Source organism: Syngnathus scovelli, chromosome 2 (assembly GCF_024217435.2).
Source record: "Syngnathus scovelli strain Florida chromosome 2, RoL_Ssco_1.2, whole genome shotgun sequence".
Classification (NCBI taxonomy): domain Eukaryota; kingdom Metazoa; phylum Chordata; class Actinopteri; order Syngnathiformes; family Syngnathidae; genus Syngnathus; species Syngnathus scovelli.
In genome coordinates this window covers 15582220-15595703 of record NC_090848.1, presented here as the reverse complement: position 1 = coordinate 15595703, position 13484 = coordinate 15582220, and the positions used below count along the sequence as shown (strand labels likewise).

At 40.2% G+C, this 13484-nt stretch overlaps 2 protein-coding genes across 26 annotated transcripts in view; one reads left to right on the top strand and one right to left on the bottom strand.

Moving 5' to 3' along the window:
* Positions 1-1411: 1411 nt before the first annotated feature.
* On the bottom strand, positions 1412-9450 carry dcp1a (decapping mRNA 1A). The gene is made up of 9 exons (XM_049753357.1): positions 9286-9450; positions 8662-8702; positions 8427-8554; positions 4397-4463; positions 3651-3789; positions 3295-3381; positions 2459-3058; positions 2156-2371; positions 1412-1937 (listed from the first exon to the last, which is right to left on the bottom strand). Exons 1-9 carry the CDS (start codon positions 9415-9417, stop codon positions 1857-1859), a joined length of 1491 nt encoding a protein of 496 aa, XP_049609314.1. The 5' UTR covers positions 9418-9450; the 3' UTR covers positions 1412-1856.
* Positions 9451-10025: 575 nt separating this feature from the next.
* cacna1db (calcium channel, voltage-dependent, L type, alpha 1D subunit, b) overlaps positions 10026-13484 on the top strand; it is a 38466-nt gene continuing 35007 nt past the window's right edge. For all 25 annotated transcript variants that reach the window (XM_049752201.1, XM_049752200.1, XM_049752204.1 and 22 more), the window contains exons 1-2: positions 10026-10173; positions 12915-13383. In XM_049752201.1, the coding sequence (XP_049608158.1) occupies positions 10140-10173; positions 12915-13383 (503 nt within the window). In that variant the 5' untranslated portion in view covers positions 10026-10139. The remainder of the gene's footprint in view (positions 10174-12914; positions 13384-13484) is intronic.

Below are 13484 nucleotides of genomic sequence, written 5' to 3'. Positions count from 1 at the left end.
TCATTCAGGCCGCGCCCACAGTCACAGTCCACTACACCGCATTGCATGCTTGTGATATAGTACTGGGATTCCATTTTATTCACGAGATATAGGGGCCCTCGATTAGCGAAAATCTTTGTATAACGTTCCCTGTTGTTCCATATGCGGAAACTCCATACAGCATTGCAACGTTCCCCAAATGTTGAGGAAACGAGCCTTTGTATGCATTTAAAATCATTACTATACAGATGAAAGGCTTTAATATCCACCCACCCATCCATAATCTGACACGTTTATCCTCGCGAGAGTCGTGCTGGAGCCTCTTGCATGGAAGCCAATTCCCTCCAATGAAAAAAGAAAGGAAGAAACACCGTGCATCTTGGCCGGATTGAGGTATTTATTTTACGCATCACTTCTGCACGATCGCAGATGATTCCATGTGCATGGCGACATCTGGTGGGTTAACACCAAAACTGCACCACCAAAGTTACTCACACTGGGGTTAAAAGTACGCAATAAATTGAGTAAACTAACTTTCCCAGCAGCCACTGTAGACGAAAGCAAGCTAACATAAAATGAGATCGAGGATTTGACAAGATATCCCAGTGTATTCTGGGACATCTGACAGAACTAATTACCAAGGTGACAAAAAGGTAAATGCCGTCTGAATTTCTCATTACTGATCAAAATGGTAAAACGTTGGACAACCTTTTCTTCACAATTAGGAAGTGGTGGTTTAATAACACAATGTACACTGTTCATATTCATTTTAAAAGATATAAAAATGTAATTGTACTTGGTGTACAAAACACCTCAACCATGAATGGTTTATACTTACGAGAACATAGACACCCTTAGAGAAAGTAATAATCATAATAATGATAGTAATAATAATAATAACAATAATAGTAAAAAGGTTTGTCACATTCCTTTAATAACCAAAATACCCAGAATAACAAAAATTACACCTCTGCATTTTGGTCAGAAAAAAGAAAAATAATTATAGAGTTTTCCAAAAATTAACTCAATCGGACATCTGACTATTGAAACCTTAAAAGTATTACTGTGTGGATATATATATATATATATATATATATATATATATATATATATATATATATATATATACACACACACACACACACACACATATGTTGTATGATTAATAATCGCTACATTTTGTTTTCTTAATGCAGTTCTCACAATTTTTTTTAACAAAAATCTGGGTTTCATGTGCTACTTGGCTATAAACCAGTCTTTGATATTAGGTTCAAAACTTCGGTTATGTGACAAGTCGCGCTCCTGGCCTATACAACATTAAGACACTTGGGATGGCTGGCATAACATTTTAACAACTGATTTTAAAGTCATAGACAACACTATTCACTAAAAATTCATTTTGCTTGACTCCAACTCAATGTAAACATTTGGGTCATTTACTGCCAGCTTTATTGACTATTACCACAACCGAGCCACTATCTTAAAATGAACTGAAAATGTAATGGCTGGACACAAACAAAAAAGAAAGTGGAGGGAAAAATAACTAGATTGGTATGCCTTCTGAAAAGTAGCTTTAAAAACTAGACTTTGTTTTTCAGTTTGTTCACAACAAAACACATAAGAGCTCCCCGCAGTTACAGAGATTTATAAAGACAAAAATATGTTGCTGTAGTATCCACAGCTGGAACAAGAAAAATGACAATTAGCATCTCCCAATAGGACAAGGTGTCAAAAAATAAAAATTCAAAGTCCAGAGCCTAAAAGTTCAGGGTCTCATGAATCAGGTTGAGAAAGAAGGGGAAATAAAGTTGCATCTTCTGGACGTGTTCTCACATGAGCTGCTTGTGGTTTGAAAGGCATGTTTGAGAGTTGGAGAGTCAGAGCTTCAGGTTGCTGAAGTCCTTGGACAGACTCCGCAGGTACGTGTCGTGAATGGCTCCGAGGAAGGTCGGGTCATTCTGCATGGTGACAACATGAATTATGTCACGAAACTGGGTGGAAGCGACGCCAAACCCTGTCATCATCTCAAGAACATTCCGGATAATTTAAACAGTTCAGCGCTGGTTTAGCATGTCTTAGCCTGAACATTTTGTCTCCTGTTAAATAATTTTCATCCTTCTCTCGTGTTAATGATAGTTAACATTTTTCACAAAACTCGTCTCTGAGACTACTGTACCTTAATAAGGTGTATGAGAGTCTTCTGGAGCTGAGCTTTGCTGCAGGAGGGCTGTGGGGCCTCCATAGAACCTCCGGAGACGGTTGGGAGTTCTGAGGCGGGTGGAGGGACTATCGTGGTAGCTGCCTTACTGAGGGACTGCTGGAAGGCGCTGGGTGACAGAAGCACAGCAGGATCCGACCCAGGTAGGGCAAGACCGGGATGCGTAGAGACGGTCTGCAAGCAGGACAGACCAAAAAAGCACCTTCTGAGTAACACAAATGAACTGATTGATGCGTGTGTGAAGAGAGGTTGGCAACTCACTGATAGAGGTTTGATTATGTTTGGGGTCTTAGCGAGAGCATCCATCTCTTGTGTGAGCTGGAGGACTGGTTCCCTCATACGTTCTTGGAAGTTGAGGGGTGGTACCAGGGTGCTCGGCAGGAAATTTGGTGCTAGGATGGGTTTGTGGATTTCCGCATTCAGAGACTGGACTAGTAGGTCCCGTTCCAAATAGGCACGGGAAGCCGCTGATGGCACTGCAGACCCAGTGGGAACAGTTTGAGATTTGGAACCTGCTGGTGGCAACTTGAAAACTAAGAGTGGGCCATGAGATTGGTGCTCGGCCGCGGGGCACGCCGGTCGGAAAACACTGCTTGGATGTAGTGCATAAGATGCTGGGAGCACGCTGTGTTCTTGGCGAACTTGGTTTGATCCAGGATCTTGGGAGCCAAAGAGGGGAGGACAAAGGGGGCTTTGGTGGACTGGCGGGGGATAGGTGTGGTTCTGGGGGTAAGTTACTGGCGGCTCGCTGGAAGCAGTGGTGGGGTTTTGGGTCGGCATGGCTGGCAGTGATGGGTCCTTTGGGATGGATGAGCCGAAAAGCTCCTCCACTGTGATCTGCTTGACCATTGTATGACTTTTCTGATGGGCAAAGAAGAAAAGGTGAACAATTAGGTGAACAATTCAAACAATTTAAAAAATAGTGTGTGAATGAAAATAATTAAATGTAATTATTAATTAAAGGTCAGACGCTGCAACATTGAATTATATTCAATCCAGAATTTGCGACTTGTTTATTCTATGTATGATTTGATTAAACGTCATTCAATTGGCAGAGACCTGCTTTCCTATTTATTTATGTATAATTGATTGCATACCTTATCAGGCAGCTGAGAACTGTGGATGTGATCTAAAGTTCCAGCGGCGTTCAACTCTGTAGATACATTAGCATCCCTGGACTGAGCCTGCATGACAGGCACAAACAAGCTCAATTAGTTTTTGGGGGGAAAAAAAAAGAAAGGGGGAGGTATTTTAGGAGAGCAATAGGGATTAAAGAGTAAGTGTAGAGCCTTAAAATACAGAGAATTTTGAAAACTGATGCAAATTGTTTGTGTTAAATATTTGTGTTGTCTTGTGTCAAACGTTAAATTTTGTCTGTGTTACACAGCTACATAGGTAATGTAATGCTTGCACACTTGGAAAGCCAAGCATCAATATTATTGAACCTACAAACCTTCTGGTATTCCTCCTTGGCTTTGCTAAGCAACTCCATGATGTCCCTGGGTCGTGCTTCAGCCACACCATTGGGCCGCCGGGGCTCCGCCTTCTCTGGTGATTTCCTTCGGGCATGTTCAGCTTCTAGTTTGACAATTCTGAGACGAACAGATGACATAGAGTGAGAAAGTTGACACACGACCCTTATTCCACTTACTGCATATGTAAGAATGCTAACACACAATGAGCTTACTTTATTATCCTAATATAGTAGCAGAAGACCCTTATCTACGTGGCTACAGTGAACCCCTGAATAATTACAGTTTGGCATGTGCAAATTCAGCTATTGGCATCATATATTGGTGCCATTTGATACTAAAGTGAGCTGGTGCTTCACTTAAAAAACAAAAAAAAGTAGCAATTTGCTGCTACCTTGTGGTATTACAGAAAAATGAATTGTTTCCACCTGGACTTTGAATAACCAAAAGCTCTGTTTCCAAAAGTTTGGAGACCGTGCTCGGAGCATATATCCAAAGGCACCTACGATTAGGGACCAGGGATTTGGAATGCTCTTTGAGCTTTACTGTACTTTGTAATAATTTTTGTAGAATACATTTCCTGCAAAAATATTTGATTTATAAGGCTGAACAATTTATACGTCTGTTTTTCTTCTTCTTCTGGTGCACTCCTTAGCGACTTATTGTCCCAAAAACACGCTACTAGTGATACCTAGGCATATCCTCATATGATTTAATACACACTTACTTCAACATGAGCTGAGAAATGCGATGGCAATCCCTCTTGTCATAGAACCAAATACTGTAGATACCCACTGCAAGAAAAAGAAAAGATCTCATATGTTTGCTTTCAACTTTTTTTTTTATACTCGCATGATTGTTTAAAACATGTTCTCGTATTCATGAGGTGGCCTGCCTACAGCCAAGTATCTCTTAGCCACATGCCCAAGTTGCACATTGTTTTTGTTTTCAAGTTATACAGCAGTCAGAGTAAATGTTTGTTAGACTTAAGGCTACATTTTTGCTTTAAATATTATGATGGTGACAGCTTGACCTTGGAATTATTTATTATTTCACTTGAGGTTGAATTGTGTATGAATTGAGTCAAGCGCAGTAAAATCTCTCTATTTTCATTAGATGTTAATTGCACTAAACGTGATCTTCAAGCATATTTCGTGTGTGTGTGTGCGTGCGTGTGAGCAGCATGTTGACATACGCAAGTCCCTCGGGAGCCTGATGTTACTTAGCAACCAAGGTGTTTGCATCCTGATAGCATCTTCTGTATCCGAGGGGATAATAGAGCCATGTAAACAGGAGTATATTGATCATGTGTGTGCATTTACACACTCACTTAACAGCTTCCTCTAGCTTTGAGTACACATCAGCCTCAGACGGAATATAAAAAAATGACAACATGGATGTCATGCTGTGACTAAACTTGGACTTTTGGATCTTCACTCATCAAGCTTTTAATTTGCTTCAACGGAGTCCTCAGGACAATTTCAAGATAGTGTTCGTTTCAGTCTTTTTCTTTTTAATCCAGAAAAAGTACCAAAACAATCGGACTGCTGAGAAACAACCAGAGGAATACAGTTTTTCAATTTACTTTTTATCTTACTATCGGGATTCCAATGGAACCAAAAAGGCAGTGGTTGCATTGAGGCTGGAAGAGAAGCAGAGTGAGTCTGAAACTAAATGAGAAGTGACATCATGACTTCCATATCAGGCAGATTGAAGTGCAAACAAAGCCCAACGGGGGAGCACTCTCCATCTCCACTGACTTTGACCCTGGCTATGCTCTTTTTCCTGATAGGCAAACAAATGGGGAAACGCTGCAATTCTTTATTCGTGGCCTTGATTAAACTGATCTTCAGACTTGTAATAGAATGCCTTGGTGGGAGCACAGTCAGCCACTTTCTTAAGTTCTGAGAGTTTAATAATAAAAACGAACAATTAGGGCCAAATCTCAATCATCTAATGGACCTGCGTGATGTTTTAAGCCAGAAGTCTCATCACAAGTTCACCTGTTGAAGCCACCCAAGTGACTACAAGCAAAAAGAAGAGATGTTTCTAAGAACACTTGGGAAGTGTTTATTCTGCCTTTTCAGAGGTACTGAAATTCATTAGTTTTTTAATTGTGTAAGAGTTTTTTTTTTGCTGTATATGGAATGTCACAATTACAACTGCTGGCTTGCGTTATGAAACCCTGGAGTTGAGAGATTTTTTTTGTAACTTAGCAACAGCACTTGATATTACCAGAGGAGCAGTGACATTTCATCAGCACTTGAGAAAATGACAAAAAGGTCTATAAGCATTTTCATTTCTTCTGGGGCAAATGTTCAATTAATGAGTACCGTATTTTCCGGACTATAAGTCGCTCCGGAGTATAAGTCGCACCAGCCATAAAATGCCCCAAAAAGTGAAAAAAAACATATATAAGTCGCTCCGGAGTATAAGTCGCATTTTGGGGGCAATTTATTCGACAAAATCCCACACCAAAAACAGTCATGAACGAGCAACAACAGGCTAAACGATAGCAACAACAGGCTAAACGATAGGTATGCTAACGTGACAAACACAAACAAAGAGCTGAGAACGGGCCTGACGTAACATATAGAGTGATTAAGGACAACTATTACATGAATAACATGTTTATAAAACCATCAGTGTCACTCCAATTCATTAAATAGCAACAACAGGCTAAACGATAGGTATGCTAACGTGACAAACTCAAACAAAGAGCTGAGAACGGGCCTGACGTAACATATAGAGTGATTAAGGACAACTATTACATGAATAACATGTTTATAAAACCATCGGTGTCACTCCAATTCATTAAATAGCAACAACAGGCTAAACGATAGGTATGCTAACATGACAAACACAAACAAAGAGCTGAGAACGGGCCTGACGTAACATATAGAGTGATTAAGGACAACTATTACATGAATAACATGTTTATAAAACCATCAGTGTCACTCCAATTCATTAAATCCATCGATCGTTCTTTGTCAACAATGGGTGCGCACGGCTGAGGGCGCTTGCGCTTCAAAATATTCCACAGGCTCATATAACGATAGATAAACTATATTTTAAATAACTATAATACAAGCCAATAATATTATCAAACCATCCGTGCACTTTAATTCCATTAAATCCATCGATCAAATTCCTCGTCCTTTGTCAACATCGCCGCGCGTGCGCCCTGACGTCAGCCTCGTCTTTATTCCACAGATCTACTATATAACTATATTGTAGCGTTAACAAAGTACAAGGATAGACGTAGGTTTGGTAAACGGCTCTTTATTAAACAAAACAAACTTCCAAGCGTGTGGCGGCGTGGACTTCCAGACAGACCGGGCGTGCGTAATGGCCATGTCCGAGCCCCACGCACCGTTCGCGGACAGCCACTCGGCCGAGCGTCGGCCCCCGACTCAGTAGAGACCGGGCGTGCGTAAAAGCCATAATAGTTTTTCAAACCTTCTATGTCACTCCAAATCCTTAATTCCTTCAAACTCGTTGTCCTCCGTGTCACTTAGAAATGGTCACCGCTAATGATGGTAGTCCTTGTGTGGGCACGTTTGTATGTAAACAACCGGCGCGCCGCGCTACTGACGTCACTTGAAATAGTAATCCATTGGTACATCACGGTTCTCCAAACTTTCTTTCTGCTGCTCGATTACTGTTTTCAGCTGCATATTTTACAACTTGAAGTTTGTAACCTGCAAAATATGAGTTTCTTTTTGGTGCCATTTTTCTTAAGCCCACCCAGTTGATGAGTCACGGCCAACGGTAAAATTTAGAGCGCCCTCATCCAGTTTCGTCTGAAAATATAATTTTTTTTGGTTGTTTTATCAAAGTCAAAGTCTGCTTTATCGTCGATATATTTTTTTATATACTAAGACACACAAAGAGATTGAAATTACATTTCCACTATCCCTCGGTGAGATAGTACACATATGCATACAAGCATCACAAAAAAAAACCAAGAAGGCACTAACAATGAATAAATAAGAGTATTGAATAAATGATAAATAAACAAATAATAATAAATAATAATAATAAATATAAGAGGAGCAAAAATGGAGCAAGTGTACATACAGCAGACAGTGGACTTGGATATGGTGCTTTAAAGTGTTAATTGCTTTATTTGACGTTTTCTCTATTTTTTATGTTTTGAATATGTTCAAGATAAAGAAATAAAAGCATGTGAAGTGATCAACTATACTAAAAATAACATGGGAAGTGGTCAACTATACTTGTAAGTGATGTCTTAATGATCAAGTAAAAATTTGTGAAAAAAAACATATATAAGTCGCTCCTGAGTATAAGTCGCCCCCCCACCCAAACTATGAAAAAAACCGCGACTTATAGTCCGGAAATTACGGTAGATAAATATATCTATGACAATAAATACTAAGAACACAGGAACTGCATGATTTAAGAAGACAATCAATTCCAATAGAAATCCTTAATCATAAATATAGGTAATTTTCATATAATTATATAATTCATATAACACCCCATTGATGTTTTTTGTCCTGGTTGCTATAGTACAGGCACCTGGATGTACACAGGCAATTCCATATTCAAACATGAAGGCATGACCAGTGAAAAAAAAGATCAATAAAGCATGTAAAAAGATGAGATTGAAAACTTGATTTGTAAATAACGGCTTTTGGAAGCTGTAACTTTTACTGCATATGCCTGATGATGGCCTGTCACCTTGAGAGTTACTCTACTTACAGAGAAGTATCTAAGTAGGCAGTAGTACTCACTGTTGCCATTCTTGTAGAGAAGGAAAGGCTCCTGCAGCTGGAACTCCAGGTCTTTGTTGATTGGCTCGACCAGGTTCTGTGTACTCAGTCGGTTCATGATGGTGAAGCCATGATAAGGGGAAGCTGACCTTGGTAGGACAACATTCACAAACATTGGTTTTATTTTCCACTGGTTTGGCTTTGTTTGCCCACATGGTGATGCTATAGAAATGTATCCAAATCATTACATTCTTACCTAGTATAGACAAACAGGGTGCCCTCGATTTCAGTCTTCTCCTGTAATCAGTCAGTGGTGGCGTTAATTTGAATTAGGTCATTTGAAATGAAAATAAGATAATTTGGGAATATTATACAACACAATTGTGACATGCTTTGTCCACTTACTTTAATAGACAGATATTTTAACAGCGCATGCCGTGATGAATTGAATCAAATGCAGAATAGCGATACAACTAATCTTCAATGTAAAACGTTATACTATTTAACAATCACTGCCTGGTATTATAATATGGGGCCTAATATACAGTACTGTGTACGTCGTGATTTTTTTTTTAACTAACTTTCCACGGAAAAATTGATAGTTCCCAACTTTACATTTCCCAGCAGTCTGGAACCCAAAATTCCTGTTACTGATTATTGAAAGCAATACAAAACCTCAACACATAGTGCATAACAATTGCTAATATTGCGAAATGTATCAATGTCATTCAAACACATAAAGTGTAGTTAAAGTCCAGGGAATTCAACACAGCTCGCAGTGTCGTTTTTATCCAGCGTTAGCTTCGACACGCCAAGTTAATTTTCCGATGTCCGGGCTTATTTCCTTGCTCTCTTTTTCGTTTTTGTTTCACAAACTCACCCATTCGTTGACTTTGGAGTTGAAGTTGTAGAGGGCCACCTGCCCGGTAACGTCAAGTAACGTGTTGATGTATGGGTCTTGTCTCTGGAGAGCCGCTAAACTCATCATATGTCCGGCATTTGCGGTGTCCATCTTGGATGCAAATATTGCTCCCACACGGATACATTTCAGAGGGACACCTTTGACTTCCGTACTATCCGGAAGTAAATGGTTTTCAAAATAATCCAATGCACACAAGTCTAAAAAATATATTTTAGATTTTTGCTCAAATAAATGTCAATGGTTAAATATTACAAAACACCACAAGAATGCACTGCAATACTTTCTTTTCTTTCTTTCTCTTTTTCTAGTAGCTGTCACCTTAAAACCATCCTGCATCAAGTGATACATTTTTTTTCATAAACACTACATTATGAAAAAATGCTATCACTTGCACTCTGTGGATGAGTTGCAGTGGCAGGTTTTTCCCACAATACACATGTTTGCATTTGCAAACACAGTTAATTAGTACTAATAAAATTATGGAGAATCCACCCAATCAATACAATGATGGAAAATGCACCCAATCAATGCATGGTAACCATAATAATTTAGAACATTTGCTCAATGCACAGTCTGCCTTGCGCCAGTGGAGCTACAGCTGTGTCTGCTTCACTTTTTCTGTCGAGAGGACACTGGAGCAGGGATTATAATGGAAGGATTATGCGCAACCGGTTATCCCTCATACAGGCACAGGTAATCCAATCACTGGTAACCTTCCAGCACGGCTCGGACAACTCATTTTCTCTGGAAAAGCAGCACAGTGAAAGCACAGCGAGGCACTATGAGGCCTCAATGGGAAGGCAGGTGACAGAATGCCATTCATTGTAAGAGGAAGACCCCTGAGGGGTAAGTGCTTTATTTTGAGAGAGAATAATTCCCAATTTGATAACAATCATAATGTGTTTATTTATCAGGTCTTTGAACACAGAACAATTAGGTAAAGATATACCAAGCGATTATTAAAAGAGTTTTGGGCTTCTGTTAAAACATGATACATATGCATAGTAAATCTATACTTAAGTGAAAACAAATGAGAGAAAACGGATATGTCTCTGTCTCTGTCTCAAAGCCAAGTGTGGGGGCGTCTTTAACCGTTTCGTCAAAATCTTTGGTAGTTATTTTTAATTTACCAAAACGTTGGAGTTTTCTATGATCCGTGAACATTCTCTGAATATTATACACCTTATTTCAAAACAGCAACAGGTGCATAAAAATGTAAGTGTGTATTCATTTCCATGCATGTCCAATTGTGCAGCATATTGTAATTTTCTCCAGTTATGGCCAACAGCTGACTGAGTGGCTAAGGGTTGTTTCGGTTCGATCCAATGTTGGCAAAAGTGGGCTGAGGTTGCGCTACCCTCCTCCTAGTTAATGTGCGCACAGACACCCGGATGTGGCCAACATGATTGTCGCTCCTCGCAAGGTTCCGCGCTCGGAAAATGTTGGCAATATAACTCAGGTTAGCCTCGGATATACTCTCTAACGATGAGTTGGATCTGACGTGGAGCATTTCCATGTGGATTCGAGGATGCAAGAAGAAGATGAACTGTCAGAAGGTAATAATATAGAAAAAAAATAGAAAAACGGAGGAGAGTTGGTGCGCTCTTGTGTGCGCGTGCTTATGTGCGAGTGTATGTGCGCGCGCCTGCGTTAGGAAAGAAGGAGCTGTACAATATTTTTCAGATTTTGACATTACTTTTTGATGCCTATATAGTGTCATTTGAAATGAACGGACTTAATTTTCCAACACCTTGCAAAGACGCGACCTGCCTCGCAGAAAAGTGATTACCAGTTGTTATCCAGCGGTTTTCACAACTACACACACGCGCACAAAAATTACATTTATACACTCCGATAACGTGTACAAGAGAGGAAGATAAGTGATCTAATATTGTAAAATCATAGACTAAATGCGATGTATTGTTCTAGTATTTTATGTAATGACTCTCCATTTGGGGAAAAGCATGTAAGATTTGATTTACTGTTCAACAAAACCACCCTGTATTATTTACTGCAAGGTGTTTTCTGAGAGAGTGAACTCTGCAGGCAGCGTGGATTCAGTTCTAACTCAGTGTGAAGGATTGTCTGTAGCTATTTGTGCCCTAGTGACTAGTCCAGGGTGTACGTAGTCAGCTGAGATAGACTCTTCCCTGTGATCCCGAAAATGATAAGTGCAATTGGAAATACTTTGAGGGATGTTTTTTTGTTGAATGTCAGAGCTTCTTCTTGCTCCATTTGCATTCCAGCTGTCGGTTGAATAGCCCCAGCATATATGTTTTAGACTCATTATGATTTGAAGACTCATTTTTGGGATGACATGACATTACAAAACTAGCTCCTGTGTGCCAAAGAGATGAGTCAAGGGCACTGTTTTTTTAACGCTCAGTTTACATTGATTTTAATGACTCGCTCATCCATTCATGCAGACGGTCCTCTTTGCTCCCCCATGCTCACGCCACACCACATCGTTTTATTATTTGTGTCAAGCGTGAAAGCTCAAGGGACAGCGGTATGCTTTTGATTTAGTGAAATGTGAAGTTCTATTAGAAAACATACAATTGCTTTCCACAGAGCTATATAGAGAGTGTCCTTGCAAGAAAATTTTACATTTTGTCAAGGATCCCATTAAATCATTTATTTTCTCTTGGCAATGTTCTGGTCTGTTTGCATTGGTGGTTGAAGTGTGGCATTGGCCAACCGGATCTAGCATGTGACTGCTGCGGCAACTACAGGACTGGAGTGTGATCTTATGGCCTTGAACATCATGAAATATGTGTGTTTTATATGTACCAATAGCGAGAAAGAAAATGTTGAGAAAGTGTTACCAATAGCCTTTTAAAATAAAAAAATGTCTTCACACTCTCCTTTTTATTGTCACCTGTTTCCTCTCTTTGTGGCAATCTGCATCTGTGTTGACGATCTCACTGTTTTTATGGTTCAGACATTGCAGTATATGTGGAGCCTCAAAATATGATACAAGGTCACAGTTTTTCTGTTGCAGTACGTCTGTAAATGTGTGGTGCTGAATCAATTAGTGTGGAGGCGAAGAGTTGGCTAAGTGTGGTTTTTTTTCACGATGGTCCATTTCACTTGGATTCAGCCGCTTCACTGGGTGTGAAGTGGGCCTTTTGAAGCATGACTGGCATATGCAGTTTGGAACTGGGCTCCATTAATGCTCCAACAATATGACCACAGTTAACAAATGCGTCTGACATATTGCAACTTGGAAAAAACATTTCTAAGGATTGCAAACAATACTGTTGCTCTACATGGCTGCATCTGGTTGGTGTAATTTCACTTATGAGAGCGTGGAAACCATAATTTTTTTTATTCAAATATTTGATTTAATTTACTGTATCTTTCTCATTAAAATAAGTGTTACATTGTCCAATTTTGTCCATTTTGCATTACTTGTTTATTACCCATAGATGTGGCTTTCGAAATGCAATATAAACATTCATTTGATGCTTGCTAACCTGCAAGCATTGTTCATTGCACAAATGTTGTTATTGGTTCGCATGGTTGTTGAAGGTATTGCATATTTATTTGCTAATGTATTGCCCCTTTCTCGCTTGCTGTCTTTATAGGGGCACAGTATGCCAGCAACAAAAGGACCACTTCCTCTGCTGATGCCTCAGCCCTTTGGTCAGAAAGCCAAACTCATCTCCACCAACTCAGCCCACCTGAGTCCCTGCACGCCCCCGCCAGCAGTGGCAAGCCCGTCGGCTCGTCCTACGGCCTACTGGGAGCAAAGAGTGGCACCCATGTACCCGGTGGCACCGGTTCCGCTGTCAGCCCGGTTCTTGCTTGGCATGCGGCCATTAACGCCGCTCGCCAAGCGCAGGGCGATGTTGCAAAGGTTGACTTGAGTCCACAGCGCACACCATGCGCCACCGGAGCGGCTCCTGTCGGCTCATTGGCACAGAGAAAGAGGCAGCAATATGCCAAGAGCAAAAAACAGGGCGGGTCCACTAACAGCAGGCCACCCAGAGCGTTGTTCTGCCTCACCCTCAACAACCCCATCCGCAGGGCCTGCATCAGCCTGGTGGAGTGGAAGTATCCTTTCAATTTGGTTGTTGTGGTTGTCTACAAAATAATGCCAATTTGACTGAAAATCAGTGAGTAAAATAATCTTCCTGCATTATTCTAACTGAGGA